At 41.6% G+C, this 27,410-nt stretch overlaps 3 protein-coding genes across 14 annotated transcripts in view; 2 read left to right on the top strand and 1 right to left on the bottom strand.

Moving 5' to 3' along the window:
- LOC147016821 (myocardial zonula adherens protein-like) overlaps positions 1 to 1,676 on the top strand; it is a 60,315-nt gene extending 58,639 nt beyond the window's left edge. For 3 of the 4 annotated variants that reach the window (XM_085845877.1, XM_085845874.1, XM_085845876.1), the window contains one exon: positions 9 to 1,676. In XM_085845877.1, coding sequence (XP_085702003.1) covers positions 9 to 50 — 42 coding nt within the window. In that variant the 3' untranslated portion in view covers positions 51 to 1,676. The remainder of the gene's footprint in view (positions 1 to 8) is intronic. The other variant, XR_015049198.1, reaches the window with a different exon arrangement.
- The window catches only part of LOC147016822 (uncharacterized), a 95,040-nt gene that overhangs the window by 35,651 nt on the left and 31,979 nt on the right, over positions 1 to 27,410 (top strand). The gene's annotated exons all lie outside the window — the stretch shown is intronic.
- LOC147016823 (dual specificity protein kinase CLK2-like) overlaps positions 643 to 27,410 on the bottom strand; it is a 158,089-nt gene continuing 131,321 nt past the window's right edge. For 4 of the 9 annotated variants that reach the window (XM_085845867.1, XM_085845866.1, XM_085845865.1 and 1 more), the window contains 9 exons: positions 27,179 to 27,256; positions 15,802 to 15,918; positions 15,523 to 15,692; positions 15,128 to 15,222; positions 7,693 to 7,822; positions 5,283 to 5,365; positions 3,418 to 3,497; positions 1,327 to 1,417; positions 643 to 1,132 (listed from right to left, as the gene is read on the bottom strand). In XM_085845867.1, coding sequence (XP_085701993.1) covers positions 953 to 1,132; positions 1,327 to 1,417; positions 3,418 to 3,497; positions 5,283 to 5,365; positions 7,693 to 7,822; positions 15,128 to 15,222; positions 15,523 to 15,692; positions 15,802 to 15,918; positions 27,179 to 27,256 — 1,024 coding nt within the window. In that variant the 3' untranslated portion in view covers positions 643 to 952. The remainder of the gene's footprint in view (positions 1,133 to 1,326; positions 1,418 to 3,417; positions 3,498 to 5,282; positions 5,366 to 7,692; positions 7,823 to 15,127; positions 15,223 to 15,522; positions 15,693 to 15,801; positions 15,919 to 27,178; positions 27,257 to 27,410) is intronic. The other 5 variants (XM_085845871.1, XM_085845873.1, XM_085845870.1 and 2 more) reach the window with 3 other exon arrangements.

The raw sequence follows: 27,410 nt of genomic DNA on the forward strand, positions 1-27,410 counted from the left end.
CCCAACAGAATGAAGAACTGAAAATGAAGATCTACTCAAAAAAGATCTAAATGTTTAATTCTGTTGGAAAACTTAAACGAGAGCACCTGGTACCTGTGCCAACACCTACCTTACCTTCCGGGAATCCAGCTCACTCAAATGAAGTTGGTAATAGCACCAATAACTTTATTTCCAAACTAATACATTCCCGTTTTTAAACAAATTTTCTGAAAACAAAGTTTAAAAAAATAAAATAAATAACAAACAAACACGTTTAATTCGGTTTTACAAAGCTATCACAGAGAGAACCCACAGCAAACTTGCCCATGACCAATGCACTTAATGCTTTTCAGGAAAAAGTATATTAATGCAAGAAACAACAAACAAACAAAAAACAAGTGTCATTCCCTTTAAAATTGGTTTCAGTGTCGTGAATAACTTCAATTAATTTATTAAGGAAGGAAGATAGATAGATCAATTTTCATTGTAATGGAGTGTGAGCAATCAAAATGGGAACAAATTTAATGTCAGATTCAAGCAGCACATTGTGGTTGACCTTTCATCACCCAACCAAAGCAAAGTGTTCAGCTTAAACCCCAGCTTTTAAGGTGGACGTGGCACGACGTCACCGCACCAACCTCGTCAAAAGCACAACGCACCACAAAACAACGCACCAAGTTTATTTACAAGATAATTTACACCACAACCACTCACTTCGCACCGACAGGGTAGAACGTGGTCGTGCTTCAAAAAATATGTACAAAAGTCTATAATACTCAATGTTTCTCCTCTCACAAGTTATCATTCACCTAACATGTCTGATGCAGAAAGCTCAAGGATAGCCTGGTAACTGCTCCACATACTGTCGCACTTATTTACATTTCTGACATTTATAAACAGCACAGCGCAAGGGTAAACCGCAAGTTGCGGATTACACTGTCAGATTGTGTTGGGGGGGGGGAGAAGGGAGGGGTCATCTGCTGAGGTCCCGCAGCGTTCCACGCCTCCCCAACTGATCCTGCAGAAGCGAGTCAAAAAACGGATGCTTGAGAGCCTCGCCTAGCGTGATGCGCCGAGAAGGCTCATACTCCAACATCTTCTCGAGAAGGTCGAACAGCTGCTGGTGGGCAATGTCATCGGAGAGCGAGTACCGCTGTCGTAGGAAAACGGCGAGAACGCAAAGTTTACCAAAACCACCATGCGGTGGCAGAGTCACATTCACACCTCGACAAACTTTTTTGTTGTTGTTGTACCAGTCCACTCACAACCTTCCGTTTCAATAATAAAAATGATGCTGATTTGGTAGGAAAAACAAATTACATTTTATATTTATGGTTCATGCCATACCTTGAACTGTTTGCAGTTTTCTCGTACATACTTTCCAGCAGAACTGCACTCGTCCCAATCCAGGCTCCCGTGGTAAAAGTATTTGTGCTTTCTGATTAAACAAAAATAACTTTCAAACCCATCAGGAAGACAAACAACAAATTTAATAATTTGCTTAGAGGAAAATGTACAAAAGAATAGAAATGTGGGGATGGATGAAGGGATTGGGGATAGAGGAGGGCTATGGATGAAAGATGAAAGGATCAAGATGTTGGACATTTTTTGCTGAACAATAAACCCTTGTAATGAAAGAGTTTTTCTCGATACATTTCTAGCTGTATATTTGCATGAATTTACACAAGCACCTTTAGTGTGGTTTTCAGTCTCCCCTCTCCCCTAAAAGCCATTGCATGTGGGGGAGGATGGTTTGTGGGTATAAAGTATGGAAATTATAAAAAATGAAGACTTACTCACATCTCACCTGTGAATGGAGGGAATAATCAATTAAACCCAGGTGGCTAGGTTTATATACATAAATCAACTCTTATAAAGCTTCTTTGGCTTGTAAAGCATAGGACGAGTCCAAAAAAAAAATATATATATATATATATATATATATATATATATATATATATATTATATATATTTTCAATCATCCATGCATAGTTGTGGACATGATAGAAATGGGATTTACAGACGAGTTAAAGGAGTTTTAAATTAAAGGAAATGCCAGTTTATCCAACTGGGAAATGTGGACACAACAATAAACTTGGTGTCTGTAAAGTCAGAAACTAAGAATAACTATAATGAGCAAGCAGATTGCACACCCTTTCCCAGACTTGTCATGTGCTGGTGTTAATATTAGACATAATTAGTATGTAATCACGTTCTAATGGTAAGTAATAAATAGATGTACTCATGTTGTGTGTGGACAAAACAGACCCAAATGCACTATCCTTTCCCCAGGCAAGGGTTTAACAAAAAAGCCAGAGGGTGGGGATCTATAGAGGTGGAATATTTGACTGTGGCATAATGGTTAGAGCGTCTGCCCCGAGTCTTGGACATGGCCTCAGCCGAGTAGTACCAAAGACTATATGGTATATGCTGCTTCCTTGCTTGACGCACACTATTAAAAAAAAACAAAAAGGCCAGAGTATGGCCAAAACCATTTCTCAGGCTTGAGGAGACAAATGGCCTCCTGCATTGAAGTTCCTGGTAAGGAAACTAATGTACATTTATTATTGTGCAAGCATACAAACTGTGGACACTTTAATATACAGTAAGTATATCAATTGATGATATTGCATTAAACATGAACAATGAATGCACTAATCTTAGAATTTCCCTCAGGATGCGATATAAAACCTATCGTGCACAAAAATTGTCCGTGGTCTACAGACGAGGAACAAATCAATTAATCAAGCATGGTAAATAAAGGTGTGAAATGAAGTGTGCACCACATGGTTCACCACACACACACACACACACACACACACACACACACACACACACACACACACACACACACACACACACACACACACACACACCGATAACCAACTCCAACCCACAGGACAAATGACAACAAAATAGCAGCAAATAATCAAGCTTGCAAAGTGCACCCCTTTCACTCCATGATGAAACATTAGCATCACCACCGGGCATTCGTTTTCAGCCCTCCTCTCCAGGCTGAAACCATTCGAATGCTCCTTGCTATAAAATCATTGCCTTTCCAGACATATGATAGGACGCGAGGAACGAGTGGGTCGTGACGACAAAACAAACAAAAAAACACCCAGAGGGTCATTTTCTCTGTCTTGGCATCTGCATTGAAACTCCACGTGGCAGGGTATTATGATCCAATCAAAATATACCTCAGATGTAATTTGAATTCAAACCAATTTTGGGGTTTATTTATTTTAAATTTTCAGCAAGTGGTCATGGAGAAATAGTGGCAAGGGGTGGGTGAACAAAATTTTCACTCATATGTAGCATTGTTGTAATCTTTAACAAGTCTTGGTAGAGCAATTCTCTAAACCGACAAATATCTTCGTATTCAGTCAAACAGAAGCGACATTCAAAACCCCAAAAAACAAACAAACAAACACGTACCGGCTTTTCCTTATCATTCTCGATGGGATTGGCCCAAGAATTCTTTCCATCATTGCCAAATGCTCTCTGTTGTCATGAGTCTGGAAAGTGAAAAACAAACGAAAATATATTTATTTAAAACATGAAATAAAATAGATACAGCAGAACCTCTTATCTCCACATCCAAATAATGGAAGATCCATTTTTTAGAAAATAAATTCTAGCTGAAGAAAGAGAGGCAGATCACCCACACCCGCAGGTGTGTGTGTGTGTGTGTGTGTGTGTGTGTGTGTGTGTGTGTGTGTGTGTGTGTGTGTGTGTGTGTGTGTGTGTGTGTGTGTGTGTGTGTGTGTGTGTGTGTGTGTGTGTGTGTGTGTGTGTGTGTGTGTGTGTGTGTGCGCTCACGCTGAGGACCAGATGTAAACTCACAAAGCGAAATTATACAACTGGCATGCACATCCTTTCCAGATGACAACTCCCCGATTTTTGTTTTTAAACACGTTCACAACAAACATGCAAGTGGACTGAACTGCATTTCACGTCCAACATGGCGTCTACCATCGGCTGCATTGGGTGAGTCCAAATCCAGAGAGAACTAGAAGGGCACTCGGTAGAGCGCATACCTCCGCCATGTATTGCCTGATCCATGAGAACATATTGGGCCCAATACATTTTTGAAATATCATGCGACAGAGTACTATATCGTTTTTGGCTCTATCTCTCAACGGTTTGCCTGGTGTTGGCTTAATGGTAAGGGTGGTGGGCTTTGGATCCGAGGGTCCCGAGTTCAAATCCCGCTCAGCTATTGAATCAATACCCGGTGGGGTTAAGTCGACCTGTCATCATTCCGAGGTCGGCAAAATGAGTGCCAGCATGCTGGTATCCTGTGTCGGAGTGGCGACCCATCCAGGATTGTGCCCAATAGCCAAGTTGACTGCTTAAGCAGCACCAACACTCTGCACATAGTATGGTCGCAATCTCCTCCATCTCAATGGTGAAGAATCACTTTCACATTGAGTAATTCTCGGATCCAGATCTTCACCAAAATCTAATCATTTCTTCCTTGTCACACACCCAACCTGTCCACCAAGTTTCATCCAAATCCATCCACAACTTTTTGAGATATCATGCTATATATCGTTTTTGGCTCTATCTCTCAATGGTGAAGAATCACTTTAAAAATGATAGTAGTTGCATCCGGATTCGGATCTTCACCAAAATCGAATCAATCAGTTTGGCCTTGTCAAACAGCAAACATGTCCACAAAATTTCATCCAGATCTGTCCCAAACTTTGAGATATCCTGCACACAAGCAGAAAGGCGTGAAAACAACTTCCTTCACCTTTGGTGGTGGAAGTAATAAGGGTGGGGGGGGAGGGTGGGGGGAGGCGGAAATGTTAGCGTACAACATAAAATTAATCTTTAAATCTTCTTCTTTCGGCTGCTCTCATTAGGGGTCGCCACAGCAGATCATCCATTATGATCCGCATACTGATTTGGCATAGGTTTTACGCCAGATGCCCTTTCTGACGTATCCTACGACACAGGGATAAGGACTGGGTTTCGCCATGATTCCGGGCTGCCCTCCACCCTCTCATAGCATGGCCCAGTGCAGAGCTCTCGTCCTCAAGCGATCCTCCAAGCCTCCGAGTAGCTGGATTACTGGCGCATTCCACTACGTCCGGTACAACATTAATCTTTAAATAAAATAAAAATTTTCTTCTTCTTTTAAATGAACACCATTCATCAACCGGAAATACAATTTATCAATAACACCCTGACCATTCCGGACAAGAGATTCTACGACAACAAAAATTGAAAAGCACAGTCAGTCACATATCCACATACACAGGTGATAGAGGGAGAGACACAGAATGATCAAATACCTGAAACAATGTGAATCCCAGGTAGAACTCAAATATAATACACCCAATGCTCCAAACATCACATGGCTGTGACCATCCCAACTCTGGGGGGGGGGGGGGGGATATAATATATATAAATAATAGATGTAGATGTATTATCGAGACACAATTCGACGCCGCGACATTGACCAATACACCTCTGCCCACATTAAATCTTTGCTTTCTCCAACTTTGACCTTAAACCTCAATATCTAATCTGCGCATTTGCATCATGGTACATGTACTTCATTTCGTTCAAATCCCGACCTCAATAACATTTTTACCTGACATGACTTCTGACCTTTGACCTCTTGGTGCTAAAATCAAGTCAGTTCATATTTGCATCATAATAAATACTTGTATCAAAATCCCATCACTGGTTCACAAGTTATTGTTGTAACAGGATTTTACCTAACAACCTCAGACCTTTGACCTCTTGACTCCATAATCTAATCAGTTAATCTTTACATAATTATACATACTTATACCAAGTTTGACTTAGATCCCTTCAACCGTTCTTAAGTTATCGTGGTAACGAAAACTGATCAGATGGACGGACGGACAGCCGGACAGACAACCCGTAAACATAATGCCTCATGGATAAAGAAAATGAAAACTCTGGGTAAGAAAGTGGGTTGGGGAGGGTGGGGTGGGGTGGGGGGAATACATTCTGACGATAAAGGGCAGAAAAATCACAGCAGGTATCAAATATCACATTGATGCCAATCAATGCCTCTTCAGCACTAAAGACCAATTATATGGCATAGCAACGATTTGGCCAAGAAATGGAACGAATCAAAGTTTAACTTTTTGATTTTTCTTTGGAAGTTGAGGAAGCCAACAAAAGTGCAGTAGCTCAGATTATAATTTTGTTGACTTCAAAGCTCAGCAACCACTGCTGTAGCATCTTCCATGCAGCAGTACGGGTGAAAATGTTAAGCGTCATTATTTAAATATTTGTTAGGGAAGCCTCTCGAATGACATGAAGTAAAACAGGAATGGCAGAATAACAAAGTGGTTCAATAACAGTCCAAAAAAAAAAACATGCTGAAATACAATCATTTATAGAAGAGATGTTCTGTGTTCGCTGATTGGCAAAATGACCAACTGTATCACTCTCAGTGGGAACGAGGGCCTTACTGCAGTAAAGAGGTACACGCTCTGGACTGTTCCTGCATTTTGAAAACAAACAATAGAATTGGAAAAGAAACTGAGGAAGATGACAGGTCTCTTTCTGAGACCTTCCACGAACTGGTACCTTCGGCTACCAGTTAGTCTCCCGTTGTATGCAAGGTATGTCGAGCACCCCATGAAGGTCACCCGTCGGCAGACAGCAGCCAACTTTTGTGAGAGGCCTTACAGCAGCAAAGGATCTTTTAACCTTGCATCAGCAAAGGCAAAGAGATGGGACACCCGGCTCAACATTCCATCCGAAGGATGGCACACTTTCTGATTCAACACCAATCTGACAGTTTACAGCTGGGTTGGGACTCGAACTACAAAGCAGAAAACAAACGTCTTGACTGTGCAATTCAAGTCCTGTTATTTTGACAATCCATTTAAATGCTTTGAATGCACACAGGTACCTGTGTGCAGCTTACCCCATTCTTTATTAATCTGCCATGTGAAATTTTTGGGAAACGTACATAGGAACAAACAAAAGCTCTGCGTTTGTACTCGGCTCACTTCTTGGCATTTTACATTTCAGGGAATTTAATCACAAAGTGCATATTAAAGGTGAAATAAGACTAGAAATAAAGTTTGACATAAATGCATTCATGGATACGACTCCACCTGCATTAAATGGAAACCTACTTTTTTGGGGGGGAGGGGAGAGAGAGACAGAGAGAGACAGAGACAGAGACAGAGAGACAGAGATCCACTGGGATAAATGCAGTTCTGTCAACATACTCATGGCAACAAAAAACAGATAACATACAGACAGACAACCTGAAAGCATAATGCCTCCAGTCTCCAACTGCAAAAGCATTAAAAAAAACTCTGCTCACACCTCCTATGTTACAACAATGTTCATTCAATGCCATTTCTTTGCTTTTTCAAAGTTTAGCCTCTGGTGATGCCACAAGTGCAACGATGGCTTGCAAGCATTCCTTCTGTTTTTTGGGGTTTTTTAACGCATCAAGACAGCTTCATAAAATTGATACGAGGTGGGGGAAAGGGTGCACAAACCCCATCCAGTTGGAACGACACTACAAGCCCAAGTTACATGGTGTATCCGCCTGGTTTCTTTCGAAAAAGTTTTGACAACGCTTTAGTTTTGAAAGTTCTGCTGCAGACCTTATCAGCCAAAGAATGCTGCAATCAACTCTTGCAAGCAAAGATTCGAGCGAGTTAAGCAAAGGCAAGTGTATGCCGCCATGGGCACGCATACCAAGAATGACTTCTGGTGCTCTGTAATGCCTCGTGGATACGATCGTGCTGTGATGTTCTTGATCAAATGTGGCACTTCCAAAATCCACCACCTTTATATGGGTGTTCTTCACAGTCCTCTCATCACGTTTCTGTACATAAAAGCCAGCACTTTCAAAACTACAAGATTCCCAACAGGGCATGAGATGCATGAACAAACACTGCACTGTACATACAAGAAACAAATGACATAATTTAGAGAACAATAACAAATGCTGAATCTACTTTGTGGATACCATCCCTCCTGACCTGCGAAGCATGGAAAGGAAATGTAGGGCTACATCAGCACAAAAAAGGTGTGTGTGTGTGTGTGTGTGTGTGTGACAGTGCTGCCTGTAATGGTATGATGGAACCTAATGGCCCTCTGGAAACAGACATTTAACAAACACCACTGCACAAGCCAATTCAATGCAAAAAGGAGGGTCCGATCTTAAAGCTCTGCACTGAGATCAGTAATAACATGTATGAGCCGGCAAAGGCTCAAAGTGGCTGGTCTGGCTGGCCATTAGAAAAAATTGGCAGCGGTATGCAAGGGAGCCTTGGAGATTTAACCCAAAGATCACATTTTTTTTAAAAAAACAATGTTCCCCTCCCCCATTCCTAGCACAGTGAAGAGACAATCATATCCCTCCATAACTTAACCTCTCGACTTAACAAGTAAAAAAATAAAAATAAAAAACAGCAGAGCAGATAAGAGTTGCTACCTCTCTTTAAAAAAGGTATTCCTTTGCTTTTGCTTTGAGGGAGAGGGGGGGGGGATTGAGGGATCGATATGCTCTGGTCTTCATGGGCATTCCTTGAAACCAGGTTGCCACTGTTTGCTAAATTAGAACGGGGTTGTGTGTGGGTTTCAGCTTTGACGCTATCCAATTTGTGTGTCCAGGTGTTCCTTTCAACAGCTATCTTCCAAACAATGGTATCCAACATACCACACTTGCACATCCTACTTTTCTTATCAAATTGTGGTGATGCATGCTGGAGTACACATGGAGCACGTGTGAACATTAGCAGAGGCAACACTTGCAGATCATATTTCTCGCGAATGGCTGTGCAGAAACAAGTGCGCTGTTAGAAAAAAGAAAAAAGAAAAAACACAAAAAAAAACTTAAGTGGTGCAAAAAAAAGATGACCAAAAAAAAAGAAACCCAAAAACAATACATCCGACGACTTTGGCAAGGCGGCATTGAAGAAAAAAAAAACTACCATGATGCTTGGCTATATGATGATAAAGGATGCAATAATTATATATTCACAACGAGGGCGAAGTCGATGATGTGCCATTGCAAATCCCTGCTTCCCACCTAAAGCAAAGTTGAAAGATGGCAAAACGCTCCAGCAAGAATAACAATATCAAATTTCCGCTTTTTTACCCGTTACCACAAGTCCCTACCCCTTGGGGCATGAACCGGAGGTGAAATAATAAAAATAAAAACATCACACATCTTGCGTTCTCCAATGTTGATTGCATATACTATAAATAAATAAATAAATAAATAAAAATTGCATTTTTAGTTTTTGACCCCACCCCAAGGGGCAGGGCCAAAATGATATTGCTTTCACATTCTTACCATGTGGTGATCATAACTACAAAGTTTCGTGAATTTCTGCACAACCATTAATTTCTGAAACACAAGCATGACAAACACAGAGCCCATTACAAAAACCCCCCAATTTTTTTCAAAAAGTGTGGGAATAATCCTTTCCACAATTCACAGACCTCCTCACTACAATTCATGGACTAACTAGTGTTTGTTTCTTTGCTTCGCTATTTCCACAGTTTTAGGCCGATAACATCCAAACTTGCTCCATGGGATCAGCATGACCACAATTATTGTGCATGTGTGTGTTTATATCTTTGCTGGTGGTGTATTTTTTTTTGGGGGGGGGGGGTAAGACACAAATTCTCTATGGAAATATTCTCAGGTTAACCTTCACCATCTACATTCACACTTTGTTATTTAAATATGTTTAAAATAATAATAGAATATAAAAAATGGTATCCAACAATTCCACTTTTGTTAAACTCAATTGTCTTGCTCTCTTGCCTTAACACTGCAGCATTGACAAAGTATCAAAATGAAAACACGATGAAACTGAATGTACTTTTATAATCTCCGTTAAGCAGACAGACAGACTGTGCTGCATTCAAATTTTCAAAATGCACCATGGGATCTTCGAAATCTACAAAGAAATGCTAGCAGACAGGATAGCTGGCTCGTAGCTTCACATTAGTGGACAGTATGCAGTACTTTTTGAAATGAATTAAAATTATAATAGGAGACAATACACAACTGAACAGTATCGGGGACACAAACACACACCAGAAAAAAAAAGTAAATTCAGGAAGAAGAGTCGGTTGTGTTTCGTGCCGCATAATTGATCCTGGACAGGCCGAGGTTGCCTTTAAACAGTTTGTAAACCACACGTCAGCATATCAGTGATGCAAACAAATTGCATACATTTCAGGTAAGTGGTCCTTCTTGGTTTTCAGACTTAATCAATTTTCAAAACTTGGCACACCTTATAATCCAGATGTTTCTTGGAACTTGCCACAAAGTTAAAACCACATTCCAACAAAATGTGTCGCCATGGCAATTCTAAAGGCACAACAGGTGCACAAAGGCAGAACAATTCCTACTTTAAACATGAAGCTTTAAAAACGTACGAGCTCAAGTTGTCAATTCTGAAAACATGAATAGCAAGTCTCTCCAAAAGGAATGCCCAAAAGTCCTTCAAAACATGGGAATATCTACACACACACACACACACACACACACACACACACACACACACACACACACACACACACACACACACACACACACACACACACACACGCACGCACGCACGCACGCACGCACGCACGCACGCACGCACGCACGCACAATCAGACGCACAATCAGACGCACAATCAGACGCACAATCAGACGCACAATCAGACGCACAATCAGACTATTATGGTGAGCATCGCCACAGGTTATGTCTCACACGGTAAAAAACACATAATTTGCAAAGAACAACCGTCTGTCTGCCACCATGTAGTGTAGGACTATGCCCGATGGAGATCGGGGGAGTGCTCATCACACTCCACACATTTCGATTCACCCGTTGATCACATTACATGCCTTTTGGTTGAATGGTTCACATTAGCAGGAACAATTGTCTGAATGGCAGATGGACGTTTCTTTGCGGATTATGCAGTTTTACGTGTGAGACATAATCCACAGCGATGCTCACCACAAGTCAGGAGGTTTTGTGATGTTTAAACGACAAATGTGATCATCAATGGCGAGATATTTTTCGGTATGCCATCCTGATTGGGACAAACAAGCCCGAAATCCGGATAGGCGGCTCCATTTGATGTTGACCATGTAATCTTTGTCTGTTTGACAGTCACCAGGCTGAGGCCTTCAGATTGGAGGTGATGCTTTGGTGTCGGACTATGTCGAATGGAAATCAGGGGAATACTTGTCACACTCCACACGTTTGTCATTATAATTATATATCGTTACGGTTGTGGGGGTAGATGGAAGAATTTAATGGGAATATAGCATTGTGTAGAGTTGCTTGGTCCATGGACGTGTAGGAAGCATCTCGATGCAACTAAGTAGGGAACCTGTGAGCTTAAGTGTTACGTGTCACCACACGAGGGGGTGGTGTCATGTTAATTAGCTGGGGTTTAAGAATAAGCTTCCCCAGTATGTAATCGCCTCTCTGTGATGTTTCCCTATGTTTTTATATTTCAAGGTCGGCAATAAAGGTGGGGAACACATCCCTAGAACAAGCAAACATGCCGAGCAGCAGAAGCCCCACCTTCCTGGGTTTTGAGCGAGCAGGCCACAACCTGGAGGCGGAGGATGGTTAGACGTGAGACGCCTGAAGAAAAAGAAGAGGGTGTGGGAGGCTTCCCACTGAATAGGACAGATCGGCAGAGCACACGCAGGAGGTCAGTGTGAGGAACGAATGAGGTGATATAAATATATAAAACAAACAAACAAACAAACAAACAAACACACACACACACACACACACACACACACACACACACACACACACACACACACACACACACACACACACACACACACAATTTCTTCAAAAAAAATATATATATATATATATATATATATATATATATATATATATATATATATATATATATACATACATCTTCTTCTTCTTCTTTCGGCTGCTCCCGTTAGGGGTCGCCACAGCGGATCATCCGTATGATCCGCATAGTGATTTGGCACATGTTTTACGCCGGATGCCCTTCCTGACGCAACCCTGGTCGCCTCTTACGACACAGGGATATGGTACACCTATTTTAACCGGGGTATACACCGGCCCAGTACACTGGTACTCACTTCGCCGACCTCGGAAGGATGACAGGCTGAGTCAACCCCCTGGTGTATTAATTCAGTGGCCCAACGGGGCTTGAACTCAGGACCATTTGGATCCCAAGCCGCTGCCCTAACCACTGCGCCAACACCAGGCTATATATATATATATATATATATATATATATATATATATATATATATATATATATATATATATATATATATATATATATATATATATCTATCTGTATAACAGTTTCACTCAATGATTTGTCCTAATATGCGACTACTTATTTGCAGAAACGAGTTCCTGGGTCTTGTATGACAATTAACTACTCCTCAAACCCAGAGAGCACACAAACTTTCCGATTTTTAAAGAGGACGAATTATTGGCCATTCGGAAGGTTGAATCAGCCAGCATCAGACAGCTCAGCATCTTGGCATTCTGCTTTCTACGGTCAATCGGGTTATTGTGCAATTCACCAGCGAAGGTAAGGAAACCACAGCTTCTCGTTCTGGTCGATCTGGGCACTCAGAAAGAAGTCTTCGAGATGTCAAGCAGTCCATTGAGAAAACTCCCTGTTGCAAGGTAGCAGATATTGCAGAGGAGGTCCAGGTTAGCTCAAGAACTGCCGTGCAGTACCTTCATCAACTGGGCTACTATATGAGAGCAGCTAGGAGAAAACCTCTTGTTAGACCAGACAACATTCAAAGGAGAAAGAACTGGGCTGACGAGATGGCCAACAGACCCTTGGAGTTTTGGCAAGCTGTCATTTTTTCAGATGAGTCCCAATTTACTCAATTTTCTGACAGTGGATGCGTATGGCTCTGGAGGCTTCCCAGTCAAGAGTTTTCTTTGAACCGATTGCAGCCAACTATCAGACACGGCGGTTTTTCAGTGATGGTGTGAGAAGGAATCTGGAGTGCTGGTCGGTCAGAGCTTGTGGAGTGTGTTGATAACATCAACTCTATGATACACAATTCTCTCCTTCAGGATGGATGTCTCCCTGTCTTCTCCACTGGTCAGATGGTCAAAAACAACACTGTTCATGGAAGATGGAGCTCCATGCCACATTCCAAAAAAGAACAAAGAATGGCAGGAGAGAAATGGGATCAAGCGACTTTCATGGCCAAGTCAGTCTCTCTACATGAATCCCATTGAACACCTCTGGGCCATATTGGATCGAGCTGTGCGGAAAAAGTCCAGGAAACCAACATCACGGGCAGAAATCACACAACAGAAAATTTCAGAACTCGTTAGTTCTATGCCTGAAAGAGTAAAAGCGTTTAAATCTGCAAATGGCAAGTCTACAAAATACAAGTGCATGTATCAAAATGGACAAAATGTTCTTCACCTGTTCAAAATATAAATTCTTTAAAAAGCATGGTGTTTATTTACTTGTCATGTCGGTATATCCACACACACACATAATTGTAATATATATATATATATATATATATATATATATATATATATATATATATATATATATATATATATATATATATATATATATATATATATATATATATATATATATATTGTTGCGGTTCTGGGAATCGCATCCCTTCAACACAATGGAATCCAACATACAGTGGTCCCTAAACAGTTATTTAATTAATGCACGTTCAGATTGTCCCATTAGACAAGAAGGAAGGGACTAACAACAGGACAGTGCATTGTGTGAATCTCATAGTTAGGTCTGATTAAATCTCTGAACTCATTCCTATTCTTTTTTTTCTCGATTTCTGAGGTAAATCCAAGCAATGGGTCCTCGCGAGGCCGGCAGGCACTCCGCTCGGACACCCACCTGTAGAAAACCATGGCCGCACCCTTCGCGTAAGAGATAGGAAGAATAACCAACACACAGCGCGCTGCAGGAATGCCGTGCCGAGGAAAGAGAAGGAACAACCTTCCAAATGCTAACAAATGACAGTACGCACGCGACTCACTCTTTTCAACCCATTTCTGAGTCTAATAATTATATCCATCTTCTTCTTCAATCCAAATCTCCATCTAATAATTATGTCTGTCCTCTTTTCAATCCAAATCTCCATTTAATACTTGTATATCTATCTTCTTCTTCAACCCAAACCTACATCTAATAATTATATCCAATCTTTTCCCTCAATTCCTGACACAGATTGGGGTTGGCACCGCACACACCACTGCTTTTGATAAATGACCACATGCCCAATGGTGGCGGACCCACTTGCAGTCCCGGGATAAGTTTTTATCGCACACAGAGCAGGGCACGAATAATCCACATCTTGTTCGGGTCTGCATGGGTTTACCATAGCATCTTACCATCGGTCTTCGCTGTTCACCACGGCCACGGGTGTCTTCCGCGTGATCCTGTTCGGACAAGGCGTACTGAGGGCGTGTCCCCCGGTAATTAGATCACGTGCTTTTTTTTTTTCTTTTCGGAAACCGGACAAACTACACGGAGGACCCTAAGTCACGTGGTTGAGTTATTGGCGTTCACGGTCGGTTAGCGACCCGCCGCGTCACGGAATTATCTGTGTGTGATGGCCTGCAATTCCATGGAGTCTGGTGTAAACCTGAGATATATTGTTGGGGGGGGGGGAGAAACTAACACACACACACACACGTAAGGGGTCAAATGAACACACAAGAGGTTAGGAGTGATGATGTCCATCCTGCAAGGAGGAATGAGGTGAGCACAAAATGGTTACACTTTGTTAACCCATGAAGGTAAAACTTAAGTGGGGGGGTTGAATAAAAGGAAGAGTGCCGGTTGTATCCAAAGCGTGTTGATGCTCCACAAAGCCCAAAGTACAGAGCAAATGAGGATTAGACAGAGCAGTACCCAAATAAAGGGTGCTAGGTTTTTTATTTTTTTATTTCTAAGCTCATCAATTGTATACCCCACCCTCCCACCCAACCTTGAGATCTTGCTGGATAAGTTTTACTTAAAATGTTCAGCACTGTGGGTAAGGGAGGGGAGGAAACCCAACACCAAATGACGAATAAAGACCAGAGTGCAAATACAATGACACAGATACATACATTACAAGACAAGGAAAACAAATTACCTTCTGAGCATTGTACTCGATGCCAAAATCAGAATTCACAAACAAGATGTTCTCAGGCTTTAGATCGGTATGCGTCAGCTTGCAATCATGCAAAACTGGAAGGAGAAAAATATAACGTCAAAAAAGGAAAAAAAAAACAAACATTATTTCATACAAACTGCAAAGAAATGTGATTAAGGAATTAGAACACATCAGCAGTACCCTTCATGTTGAGGGCAGTGAGGATTGGGATTGGGATTGGGGGGGGAGGGTAAGGGAGGGAGGCCCAAAAAGAGGGACACGGCATAAGAGGGAATGAGATGGAACCGGGGAGAGGCGAGAAAGGTACAATTACACAATATATTTCTGCCTCCTCTGCAGCCCTTCCCTTCGAGTGTGGTGTACATGGCTCTTACATTTGACAGCGTAACACAGCTGGTATGCCATGTGTTGGACCTGGTGCAGCGGATATGGAAGGTAGTTATTTTCTTTGAGGAAATCAAAGGTGCTCAAGCCAAGGAGTTCAAATGCTATACACATGTGTCCGTGGTAATCGAACCAATCATACATCTGGACACAAAAGCTGCTGAGATAGAGCACAAGAGTGCATCAGCGTTTATTTACTCTTTTTTTTATTCCATAAACATACCTCGGTACAAGGCAGAAGTAACGAGAAAAAAAAATCCAAAACTTACTGCTTGTTCTGTGGGTCCCTCTCATTTATCTTCTCCAGCACATTTATTTCCAACCGTGCTGCCTCTCGGTATTTATCGACATTCTTTATTATTTTTAACGCTAAGTGCATTTTTCCACTGGAAAAAAGAAAAAAAGCGAGAACATATTTGAGCCTATTCAAGCTCAGCATACCAAACGATCCATCTTCAATCCGAGCAATATTCACAACCGATCCTTTCACACACTTTAAAAATGCCTGAACTCGATCAAAGACGTTAATTTGAACCGGGCATTTGCAGGACAGATTCGCCTCGTACGTCACTCTGCAGAAATCCAAAATTGTATTTTATCAAACTCAATCTTGTGAGAAAACAAATATTTTCAACAAATGGAAATTCATTAGATGGTGAAAGTCTGGCAGATCACATCATATTATAATCACTCTTCTTCTTTGTATGCAGCACAGGGCTGCGGGATAGCATCATTGGCCGAGGATGTGGCTGGGCTGCTGATGCAATAATGCTGGTTAAGGCAGGAATTTAGAATTTGTTCAGGGTGCCGGCGAGAGCTCGCCAACTCTTCACAAAGGGCAACATGGGATTTTCAACGTCCACCAACGAATGCTGGCAGACAAAACTTCCATTTAACTTCCATCTAAGGGATGGCATACCCATTGATGAATCACCCTGCTTGTGAAACACCAGCATGACAGTTTATAGCTGGGTTGGGATTCAAACCAAAGCTAGACAGCTTATAGGTGAGGGTGCATACCTCGAGGACATCCTATCAGTCCATGTCTTCGAAATCAGTTAGATTAACCAGAGAAGACACAAGTGAATGATTATATAAATAAAATGAAATAAAAAAAAGAATTTTAAAAATGTAAGATATGTACAAAATCCTGCCCTTTAGAACACCAGAATATAATACTTACAAGTTACCAGCTTTATAAAAAAAATAAAAAAATTTAAGCTAATTTTATATTCTATACAAGCCTCAACAAGAATAACAATCCAACCAAGAAAAGTGATGAGGTTGCAAAACTCGTCAAGTCTTGCCCTTTTAACAACCCAAAACAAAGTGGCATCAAAAGGATATAAAAATCAGACAGTATACACTGCATACAGTGTAGCCTACAAAGATCAAGATACTGAAAAATAAGAATTTCCTTCAGTGCCTGGAAGTACAGTTTTCAAAGACCTGTAACAACTTGTAGTATCTAACTGTGGGGGATGCAATCAAATCAGACCCTTTGATGTCTGTAAAAAGGGATGCAGATATACAAGTTAAAATGTGATTTCTAGTGTAGTTACAGCTATTTGCATGTAGACCGAAAGGCGCATGGAAAAAGTGCTGCTTCCAAAGTGGATTTGCGTCTGTACATTTGTTTGTAAATGAGCACTTGTGGATGACGTTTAATGGAGAGTGACTAGATGAGCCACAGCATGTCATGACCTGAATTGTCCCCTCAAGCACATTCACTCCTAACAGAAGCATCCTGCCTGGTGCCACGATCGCACATAAGAGGAATTCCCACCCCCTCCCCCCACCTTCCTCTCACCATTCACTGACTCTCACTTGCCAATTCCTTTCCTACTTTAGCCATTCCACAACCCTGACTAATCCATGTCGTTCAGTTCCAGGCACATAGAGCAGTACAATGTTAAAGAAAGTACAAGGAGGGGGGTTTGCACCCTTCTTCCTACACGTTTTAGTTACCAATGAAACTGTGCTTGTGTAGCCAATTTGTAAATTGTATTTCCACACTCGTTTGTTAAATCATAAAAGCAGCACACGAGCCTACATTCATGTTCTGTTATCTACGTGGTAAAACCTGTTATAATAAAATAATTTTTAAAAACCGGGTGAGTTTTGGTGCAAACTAATCAAAAGATTGATCACTACTTCTAGAACTTAAGACCAACAAGAGCCAGGTCGAATTTAAAGGCCCCAAGCTTATCAACCAACATGAAATAAGGCAGATACACGCAATTTAAATAACTTGGAGAAATGATGTTAATAAAATTTTGGCAAAATTTTGTAAATATCAGCTATAGTGGTCAAGTTTGATATAGTTAGTGTATATTCAAATCGAACAGTGTGTGCTTGATTAGTGTATAGTGTAGAATTCGTTTGGAACCCTTTTAGAAAGATTTTCCACCCACAAATCACGATCTCCATCTCGTTTCAACCCACAGGTTCAAACCCCCCAAAAAGCCCTGCATTCAGACACAATCTAGCGATTTTCACACGATCATGCTGGAATAGCTGCACAAGGAGAGTGAACTCCTTCACTCTTTCAAAAGTAGAGTGGGGAAATCGCAGAAATGTCACGTGCTACACGACACGATAAAATACTGTTATGGTCGTGGGGGTAGATGGAGGAATTTAATAGGGAATTTAGGATTGAATGGAGTCGTCTCCTACATGTCCACAGACCAAACATCTCCATGTAATCAAGTAGGGAAACTGAGAGTTTAAGTGTTGTCACCACACAGGGGGGTGGTGTCGTGTTAATGAGAGAGGGATTAAGAATAAGTTCTCCCAGTATGTGATTGCTCCCATGACTTTACCCTGTGTTATTATAACCAAAACCATGATAATAAACAAGCAAACGTGCCGAGCAGGCAGAAGCCCCGCCTCAAAGGGTGACAGCGGGCGAAGTCACGCCCCCGGGGCTGATTGATGGGCGTGACATCAGAAGCTATCCAAGCGGGCAGAGGACCCGCCTTCCCAGGTTTCGTGCGAGCAAGCCACACCCGGAGGGGAAAAACATTGGTTGGGGGTGATGTCAGTCAGAGGCGAGAGATCAGGAGCACACGCACGAGGCAGAGGGGTGAGAGATCGGGAGAGCGCATGCACGAGGTCAGTGTGAGGAAGGCACGAGTGCCCAGTGAAGGACGCACACGGTCGAGAAAGACCATAGTTAGGAGCTGGCTTGGAAGAACAGGGCTTTACGGCTGGCTTTCCTTTGATGCATGAAGAAGACGGCATGATTCTTGTATTCATGTTGAGGTGATTTGGCTCGCGTGCTGAAGCAAGACACCTTTGGCTCTTGGTTGAATCGTGAGGAACGGACCCCGAGTCTTGTGTATGAAAAATAGTGGGACGGTGAGGACTATCGACACATGGTGCACGGCATCTCTGAGCCTTGGTGTTGAATCTCCATGTAATGTGTCATTACATTACATAATGTCCTTGGTGTTGAATCTCACCAATTTCCTGACAAATGTTCCCGCTGCGAGGGAGCAGCTTGGCGCCATTTTGCACACGTCAACACGTGCTAATAGAAGCGCCTCGATTCCAAGTTCCACAAAGACCATCTCTGGACCAAACTAAGTACAAGAATAAGAGGGGGGATTTTTACAGCGCGTGCGCTGCATACAATAGAACTGAGTTTGAAATGTCCCCGGCGTCGTCTACTACGTCTCCGGTCGGTCCGGTGTTCCCCCGTCCCCCCCCCACGTGCCTTAAGACAGCCAATGACGGCTGTCCGGTAGATGCAGTGCGTAACCTAGACGGAAATGGCAACAATTGACGGAAATACCCGAGTATTTCATTGGAAATTTGTGAAACTAATGTGTTATATATGTGAAAACCATTTACTTTATTGCTTGACGGAAAAAAAAAAAAACAATAAACGCTCCCCTCATGTACGAACGAACGAAAGACGTCATTTCCGTCCACCATGGCATTTCGCGCCGAACGCAGAAAGCTCAGTTCTTCTTATGCCATCATTCTCTTTAATATTAGCCATAAACAAGTGTTTCGTCATGCATTAGTAGTTGAAATTTACTTACAACAAGAACGAAAAAATAATTTCCTCAGATTCAACAAGAACGAAAAAAAAACCCGAAAACATCACGTGCAGGACAAGACCATCGAGCTGAAGGAAACGATACTGTAACTGCACTGCTCCCGATTGGTCAAAGGACACCACATGTGTTGTATGGGCGGTGTTATGCACGAGGATTCCAGGCTACGTTCTTCTTATGGCATCATTCTCTTTAATATTAGCCATAAACAAGTGTTTCGTCATGCATTAGTAGTTGAAATTTACTTACAATCATTCTTTTGCGGCCCCGCCACGCTGTATCGAACGATTTCATTCCTTCTGTTATATATATATATATATATATATATATATATATATATATATATATATATATATATATATATATATATATATATATATATATATATATGCTTATCACAATAATAACAAGATTTTTACGTTTCAAATATTAAGTACAGTACGGTTTTTAATTGTTTTTCAACTGAAAAAGCATAAATTGCATATTTTAACATTAGTGCATTCATTTGATTCACCACACGCTTCATTTACCTCACATATTTATAATTACGAGTATGTGCCCGTAAAAAAATGAAATAAACAAAAAAAAAACAATTTATAGATAAATATTCAAACCGCGAGCAAGAAACAACAACCACACAGGCCTTTTCTTCGCTCTCGCGTGCCCGCACGTGCGTGGCCCGGAAGTTCGCATATTATTCGCAATTTAGTTTTAATGCCCAAATATTCAATTAGCGCCAACGTATTTTGCCTTTTCGCAATGTCATCGGATGGAAAAACAAAAAGAGAAGAGAAAAAAAATTACTTCCTGGTTTGGAGCACATCAGCTCACTCTGATGTTACCGAAATTTATGCACCGTCTAATATGAAAACGATCATAACTTGGGGCATTGTGTTTATCTATAAATGCGCAAAAGAAATCGAGAAATTATTAGAATACACGAAATCATCACTCTCCGGAAGTCCGTACGTTGTAACCCGTAATGGGGAACGCGACCGAGCTTCCCTTCCCCATCAGCCACGCCCACGCAACAACGTGTCTTGTCATTGGTTTGGTAAATAAATGGCCATAACTTGGGAGGCACTTGTCCGATTAATATCAAACCTTAAAAAGGCACATCCTCAGGTCCCCAGCAATATACCTGGCAAGTTTCAATTAGATCGGACCAGTGGTTGTCTAGAAACAGTGGTCACACACACACACACACACACACACACACACACACACACACACACACACACACACACACACACACACACACACACACACACACACACACACACACACACACCTGAAATTACAGATGGATGACATATATTATTGTCCTTTTTGTCGTGAGGTTCGAGTATAAACCCCCCTTGTGCTGTCCTGATGCAGCACTTAACTGTTTTCCCAAGCGCATGCATTAATCTCTGAGAGTTTCGGCTGTAGGCCTCCAAGGGAGAAGTTCGGCCATCCGGGGCTGGCGGTGTTAACCGCCCGTCATCACAATTTGGGTCGGGGGATTAACCTTGGCCGCCGGCGCCGCAACAGTTCATTGAAATTTATCATGTAGCACTTCCAGATGAAAACTGGTTTGTCAAATTATTTCAGAGTAATTTCCTTTCAGCCTCACACACAATCATCCTAGCTCTGCATCCTTTTTCGTTGCTTCACAATCCTGGGGCTTTTTGGGATGGTGTAGTTGTGGCAACATAACATTGAAACGAAGATAGTTGTGGTAATTAGCAATCTTCCGTGCTGCCTTTTAAAGCTCTTTGCACCATTCGAGAACTTCTCATCCAAATTAATTTTGGGTAAGGGGGTGGCTATATAAACAGCTGCGCTCAGACACCAGTCGAGTTGGAGGGACGCAAGGAAATTGGGTGAGCACACCAAGGCTCACTCACGACTAAAGAGTCAAGAGGAGGAGGTCAGCACCCAGAGCTCCCGAAAAAGATGGCAGCAGAAGCATCCCACACAAGTACAGCATCTGATCTACGTGCCCATGTCGCACCTCCGGATGTCCCAACAGAAGGGAAGACCACCAAAACCTCTACTTCATACATGCTGTCCATTCTTTTGTAGTCTGTCCCTAAACAAGTCTGCCTGTTGCAAGTTTGGTTTAAGGTAGAGGCAAGGAGACCTTGTCTAACTAAGCGTGCTGGTGGGATTCTAAATCACTTTCATTAATGGTTTTCTTGCGATGTCCCCATCCTTATAATTGATAAAACTTTTATTTTTAAAAGTGTATTTGCTGTGCATTTTGAGCCACAAAAGAACCCTCCATCATAACCAAATTTCCTTGTAAAAACTGCCAACGCAGCCTGAAACCATCATGCAACCAAACTAATCATAACTGCACTGCATGTGCAGAATGCCTCCGCTTGGGAGTAAACACAGCCAAGTCCATACATTCAAAAGTTGTTGATTTCACAGATGATTGTCAAAATCACAAAAAAAAAGATAAAATATTTATTATTCATGCTTTTTGCATCGTATTGTGGTGAAATACAATGCCCAGGGACACCAGAGGCAATGGGGTGGAGAGACAGCTCGGCGAGGATTCCGGTGACCCATCCCCTTGGAAAAGTAAGGCAAAAATGTTAGGAGAGAATGAATTTAGGTTTGTTTGTTTTTTCGCCGAAATGGGATTTATGCTTCACAGCAATGTTTTGTCTGCCAGTGTAAGGCACATGTTTTTAAACTATTATCTACATATAGTTGCCAAATTGTGTCTAAACGGGGCAAACGTTGTAACCACAGCATGTGTAATGCTGAATGATAGCTAATTTACGAGCTCTTGGGTCTGAACAGTGCATGCACAAGTCAACAAATACGGATATTCAAGCAATTTCGAGTTATGTGCATTTTTATGACTAGGTTGTGCACACGGCGGGGAGGGGGGGGGTTATAATTGAAGTCACTGGTTCGCAAACCGACTGGAAGTAAAAAATAAATAAATTCTGAAAAATACAACTACAGTCTATTCCATCAATTCCATCCAGTGTACAATTACCTTTTCGGCAATTTACTTCACCAAGAAACCTCATCAATATTAACACGTAGCGACTATTATGCAATCAAACGACATTCCACATACTATTGGGAACTAATTCCCTTACAAGAGTGAGGTGCAACCTGGTTATATGCTAAATCATCTCATAAGAGCATGCAAAACTAGAATGGCACGATTCAACCGATATGCCTCCGAACACATTATTACATCATTATACATCTTTGCAACAAGTTTGAATTAAATCCTTCCAGCTATTCGCACGCATCACATATTTACCTGACATGAACTCTGGCCTTTGACATCTTGATGCCAAAATCTAATCAGCTGATCTTTACATCATTATAAATACCTGTACCAAGTTTGACTTGGATCTCTTCAACCGTTCAAGTTATCACGGAAACAAAAACCTATCACAAATGGAGGGACAGACAGACAACCTGAAAACACAATGCCTCCGGTGTCTTTGCATAAACTACAATGGCCCTCAGTAGAGTACGTACATCTCCCACAAACTGAGCATTTTATGTTTTGTATCCCACTGATAGGCCGGATCTGGATCCAGAACTGAACCAAAATCTAAATGGCTTGTTGTCATGACCTAACCAACTTATCCAAAACTTTTTGAAATATCATGCTGCACTGTCAGATCCCGCTATTCGCAGAGCCCGTATATTCACTGGTCATAAAGTGTGACCTGCTTCGACATTCGTGGATTTTTTGTATTTTTTTTCTTTACACTTCAGGAGTGTCTCCTATATCCACCTGGGAAATTGGTAATGAGCCATTACAGCATTACATAAACATGGGGACAATACACCTGGGCAGTCACCTGGTAGTGGCTGGATAAGATAACCAGGACAACACTGGGAAGCATGGATGACCCACAAAATATGTAACAGAGAAGAAAGCAAATACCTGTGGATTGTTTGTTTTTAATGCCGTGAACAAACTTCAGTAAATCACGGGTGATGAAAGTGGTGGTCAAGTTTCATCAGAATTGCGCGTGTAGTTTTTGAGAAGAAAGCAAAAATTTTTAAAACTTTGGGGGTTGGGCTTTTTATAAACTGTACATACAGTTTATGAAGACAAACCTAAGTGCCGATCAACATGACAGCACAATCACCACTCACCATTCTGCATATAACATCCAACTTCACCTCCAGATTTAGTTTTACACGCTGCCTTAGCCACAGCCTCACTCTCATCACCACTAGCATGCTTAAAACTCATGATGAAGATTTTGGAAGTACAGCATGTCTGAACAGTGCAAATACAGAATAATGTACAGTACATTTTACACTGAAGTTACATCATTCAAGTCACATGCTTTGGCTTTTCCGTCAACAATTTTCCTGAGCCACCCAGTCAATTGAATTTGAATTGAATAGTCAGTGGAAGAAAAATTTCCATGATTTACGTGGACAATAATAACGAATGTTAATACAGTATGAACTAGAGGGGGAGCACTCGGTAGAGTGCAAAACCTCCGCCGCCAATACTGCGAGGTCACTCAAGTGAACCTGATATCCTATTCATTCAATTTGACGTCAACAGTGTTCAGAGTTATAGTTTGCAACTTTCCCTTTTACATACTCAATTCATTCGTCATAACCAGATTCCTTGAGACAGAAATTGATTTTACGTGGGTATATCCACCTGAAGTTCCAAAAATCAGCCGCAATTATAATTTTGGCATGTGTTTTTGTTGGAAATCACTTATAACATGTAGAAATGAAAAAAAATCTAAATTTTGTTGAAAAAAAAGTTGCAAATTTTTTTTTCTCTCACAATTTTTCTTTGGGGGGGGGGGGGTTGGAAATTACTTAAAATATGTAGAAATGCAAAAAAAAAAAAAAAATTCAAATATTTTTTCAAAATGGCCGCCATGGCGGCCATATTGGATTTTGGACCAAGTCCAAAATCTAATGGCATGATCCTTGGACCATACCTAATCCCTCCACCAAGTTTCGTCGAAATCCAGAGGAGTTTTTCCGTAATACTGTTCACAAGGAAACAAACAAACAAACAGAAAGGGGTGAAAACAGTAACCTCCGATCTTCGATGGCGGAGGTTAACAATGGCCATGGTGGTGTAGTGTTCAACTGCAGTGCCATATAATAGGTCGAAATTTACATTCCGTACTGGTGGTCGTATTGCAGCTTAGCTGCCGGGGTAGCTATCATTTCTTGAAGTGTGACTGTCGCTGATGCAGTGCCCCTCTACCAGTACACACACTGGAACTGGTACTCATTTCGCCAACCTCGGAAGGATGACAGGCTGAGTAAACCCCCTGGTGTATTAATTCAGCGGCTGACGGAGCTTGAACTCAGGACCCGAGGATCCCAAGCCACCACCCTAACCACTGAGCCACACCAGGCTCATTCCGTACTGGAATATTACATGCAGGACGACAGGTACAGGTACAACCCAATAAGGGCACAGAATACAGAGTACAGAAACGTTCTTTCATCCATGAAGTTTGCCTTTGCCGGCACGCACACAGCCACACATGGTTTGCCGTTGACAAGTCGTCATTGAAGTGTGACGGAGGTTAAATAAAATGCTATCATTATGCAAAGATTTGACAATGTACGATAATTTTGAACTTCCAACACCATATTTCCACTTTTCAGATCTGGCAATACTGTACGAAAGCTTCCGGCCCACACACAGCAGCAGCACAGTTTGCTGTGTCATCATTAAAGTATGATGCAGCACTGTACAAAACCTCAATCGCACTTCAATGCAGACACGTCTTGAAATGGCAAACCATTTGTTGCTGTGTGTGAACCTGCAAGTTTCATAATGTTAACAATCTCAATGTCTTGGCATAAGACTGGGCGGTTCGGGAAAATTGGCGATGGAAAAAGCCAAAGCACGTATCTTGAACAACATAACTTCGATGCAAAAAGACGCAATTCAAAATGTGGGTACATATTGATGGACGACGCAACTTTGAATCCACGTAAATCAAGGTTTACCTATACCTATTTTGAGGGGCAACCCCCCACCACCTGCAAACTTTGGTACATGCATGGTGCTGAACGTTATGGTAAAATCTCATTGAAATCGTATGTGTCGTTTCAGACAAGTTGCAAGTATTTGTGGATGGACGGACGACATGTCATCCCATAAAGCTCCCCGGAACGACGTTCCAGGTGAGCTAAAAAAAAAAGGTGCAAAAATGTATCCCCTTAACTGCAGCCCAATTAGCTTATTATCCCCGCTAACCAACGAAGTTGGCGGGGGATATAGAAATGGGGTCCGTCACATTTTGTTTCCAGAGCTTAACTACAAATCCCCTCAAGATATATTTACGAAATTTGGTACACATATCAAGTAAGTGGTGAACTGGTGCCTTTTGATATTTAGAGATTTCCCCCCCAAAAAATTTGTCACTTTCCATGGAAACAAGTTGGGTGTTAAGAAATAATTGAGGTTAACCTTTGTTTCCAGAGCATAGTTGCAAAACTATTAACTATTTCTTTATGAAATTTGGTACACATATCAAGAATAAATTGAACTGGTGCCTTTTGCTACTTGTCCTCGTTTACTATGGTGGGGGATATTGAAGACTTTGTCTTCAACGGATGCTAGTTGTACTTCCAATCATCAGCAAGGTCAGGAGATCCATCATCTCAATGAACATAAAATCATTCCTTTTCTCCAACAGCCTCATTTCAAATCATCAATGCAGATTCAGACCTGGTCACTCCACCATGGACATGCTGTTTCTGCTCTCCGACCAATGGTGGAGGCCCTCAATATCAGACGTGAGATCAGGGCCGTCTCTCTCTGGACACATCTCGAGCTTTTGATACAGCCTGGCATCCTGCCTTACTCTCCAAACTGTCTGCCAACAGAATCAAAGGCCAACTCCACTCTTGGATTACTGAATACATCCACTCTCGTAGACAACGTTTGGTTCTCAATGGAACCCGTTCATCTCTTCTCCATGTAAAGGTCCCATATTATTCCTAACCATCATCAATGATCTCACGGATTCTCGAGAAAATCCTCTTTATCCCTTTTCTAATAACACCACTCTATGTCGTGACATCTCTCATCCTTCTGACGGACAAGCAGCAGCCTCTTCCTCTCCTCAGACCTTGACAAAAATCACAAACAAAATTTTGCTTATGTATCCATATTGTCCATACTTTGTGTTCTCCCTTACCACTCATCGTTACCTGCATCCCTTGTTTGTCTATCTCCATCTACTTTCTCCATCCGCCCTGCTGTTCCCTTTATGTTATGTTGCGTTCTGAGTTCTGCGTAATCGCTCTTCCACGAGCCTAGACCATGTTAAAATGCATTTTTAATCAACAATGCATGCCCCAACATTCACGGCATTTTTCATGAATGTATCCCCTGCAAATAGCAGGGTCAGACAGTATATCGTTTTTGGCCCCATCTCAATGAATCTCTTTTAAAAAAATGTTTCCATTCTCCTATCCGTATCTGGATCTTCACCGAAAATCAAATCGATTCGTCCTTGTCACACACCCAAACCTTCCACAACTTTTTGAAAAATCCTGTTCACAGCCAGCCAAACAGACATGCGTGAAAACAACCTCTATCCACCTGCAGTGGCAGAGGTAACTGGAGAGTTCAGAGTGCTTTATCCCACACAATCTTGAGAAACAAGGACATGGGCAGGGTCTGCAAGGGATAAATTTGATTAGTTGTGACATAAAATGCCGTAATATTTTGTCCAAATACTGCTAAACGGAAGTGTTTTGAAAGTGCCAAAAAGGCGATTTGTGTTCTACATCGAGTATTCAAGTATGTAATTCAATTGAAATAAAATAAATAT

This window comes from Eptatretus burgeri, chromosome 11 (assembly GCF_056783735.1).
Source record: "Eptatretus burgeri isolate ZD-2024b chromosome 11, Ebu_testis_v1, whole genome shotgun sequence".
Taxonomy (NCBI): Eukaryota; Metazoa; Chordata; class Myxini; order Myxiniformes; family Myxinidae; genus Eptatretus; species Eptatretus burgeri.